The following is a 1,033-nucleotide window of genomic DNA, read 5'->3' as shown; positions in this document are numbered from 1 at the left end:
AGTGGTTCTCGCGAGGTGGCTACCTCGAGCATGCGAAGTGTGACACTCCCATTAAGCCAACTGATGGTATGATGAGCTGCTAAGTTCTCGAGACGAGGTTGTGTCTTAGGCAACCGCTTGGCGAACGGTGAGATGACGAATTCACTCGTTGAGTGGGAACCAGGATACCCCGGGTATCCTGGTAAGTCACAGTAGTTGCCAATGAGTGTTAGAGAAGCCTCACTCATAGGAATTGCGAAGCATGCTTTCCTTCGTATCAACACCAGCCTGTGTCGCCCGCTGCGTAGCATGTCCCCATGTGAGGCCAGGTCGATGCTGCGGCAGCATGGTAAGAATAGGCAGTTTCACCGTTACACTTTCTACAAAAGGCTTTGCTGCTGCCCTCGTACTGGTGGGCGTTGCTTGTGTAGGTTTCTGGTTCAACTCGCAGATTTTCCGAGGACGCCTCGGCCCGTTGCTCGATCTGGCAAATCGTAAAGAAGCTCTCCTCGAGAGAGAGAACGTGAACATGTACCATTACGATTACTATGCTGGTCAGTGTGACCCTTTGGTCATGTCGGTGGGGATATTCTTTGGTCATGCAGATGGTCTCACTCGGCCGTCTGATGTGATCGATGCCGATGGTGTTGACTATCGAGAGTATTTCGACACTCTTAGAGCTCACGTTACGTTTTTGGTAAAGGAAATGTTCCCAGAATATTCTGTTACCTACCAAGAAGGTCACGATAAGGTGAACTGCTGTCCACAGCACGAATGAGAGACTATCGTTTCAGGTGCGTTTCTTCAACGGAAGCTACCACACGCCCCTCCACGCGGATCATACTCTCCAGCATAGACTGGTTGGCTATGATACAGCAGACTGCACCTTGTTAACGGTCTGGGTGGCTTTATCGAAGATTAGGAATGGTCAGTCTGTGTCTAAATTGTTAACTTCGATTAGGGCGCACAGTGTGGGAAAATATGCACGTGGTCAACCACATATCTCGGTGACAAAATTCTGAGGGAATTTCGGGGAATTCTTATCGGTTTCCGT

General features: G+C 49.7%; 1 protein-coding gene across 1 annotated transcript; it reads left to right on the top strand.

Moving 5' to 3' along the window:
• Positions 1 to 288: 288 nt before the first annotated feature.
• Pmar_PMAR021756 (hypothetical protein) lies at positions 289 to 757 on the top strand (the record flags this gene model as incomplete). The annotated part of the gene is made up of 2 exons (XM_002767602.1): positions 289 to 328; positions 411 to 757. 2 exons carry the CDS (start codon positions 289 to 291, stop codon positions 755 to 757), a joined length of 387 nt encoding a protein of 128 aa, XP_002767648.1.
• Positions 758 to 1,033: the final 276 nt, after the last annotated feature.

This window comes from Perkinsus marinus (assembly GCF_000006405.1).
Source record: "Perkinsus marinus ATCC 50983 genomic scaffold scf_1104296970452, whole genome shotgun sequence".
Classification (NCBI taxonomy): domain Eukaryota; phylum Perkinsozoa; order Perkinsida; family Perkinsidae; genus Perkinsus; species Perkinsus marinus.
Note: the sequence above shows the minus strand (reverse complement) of the source record. Positions and strands in the feature narration are given on the sequence as shown.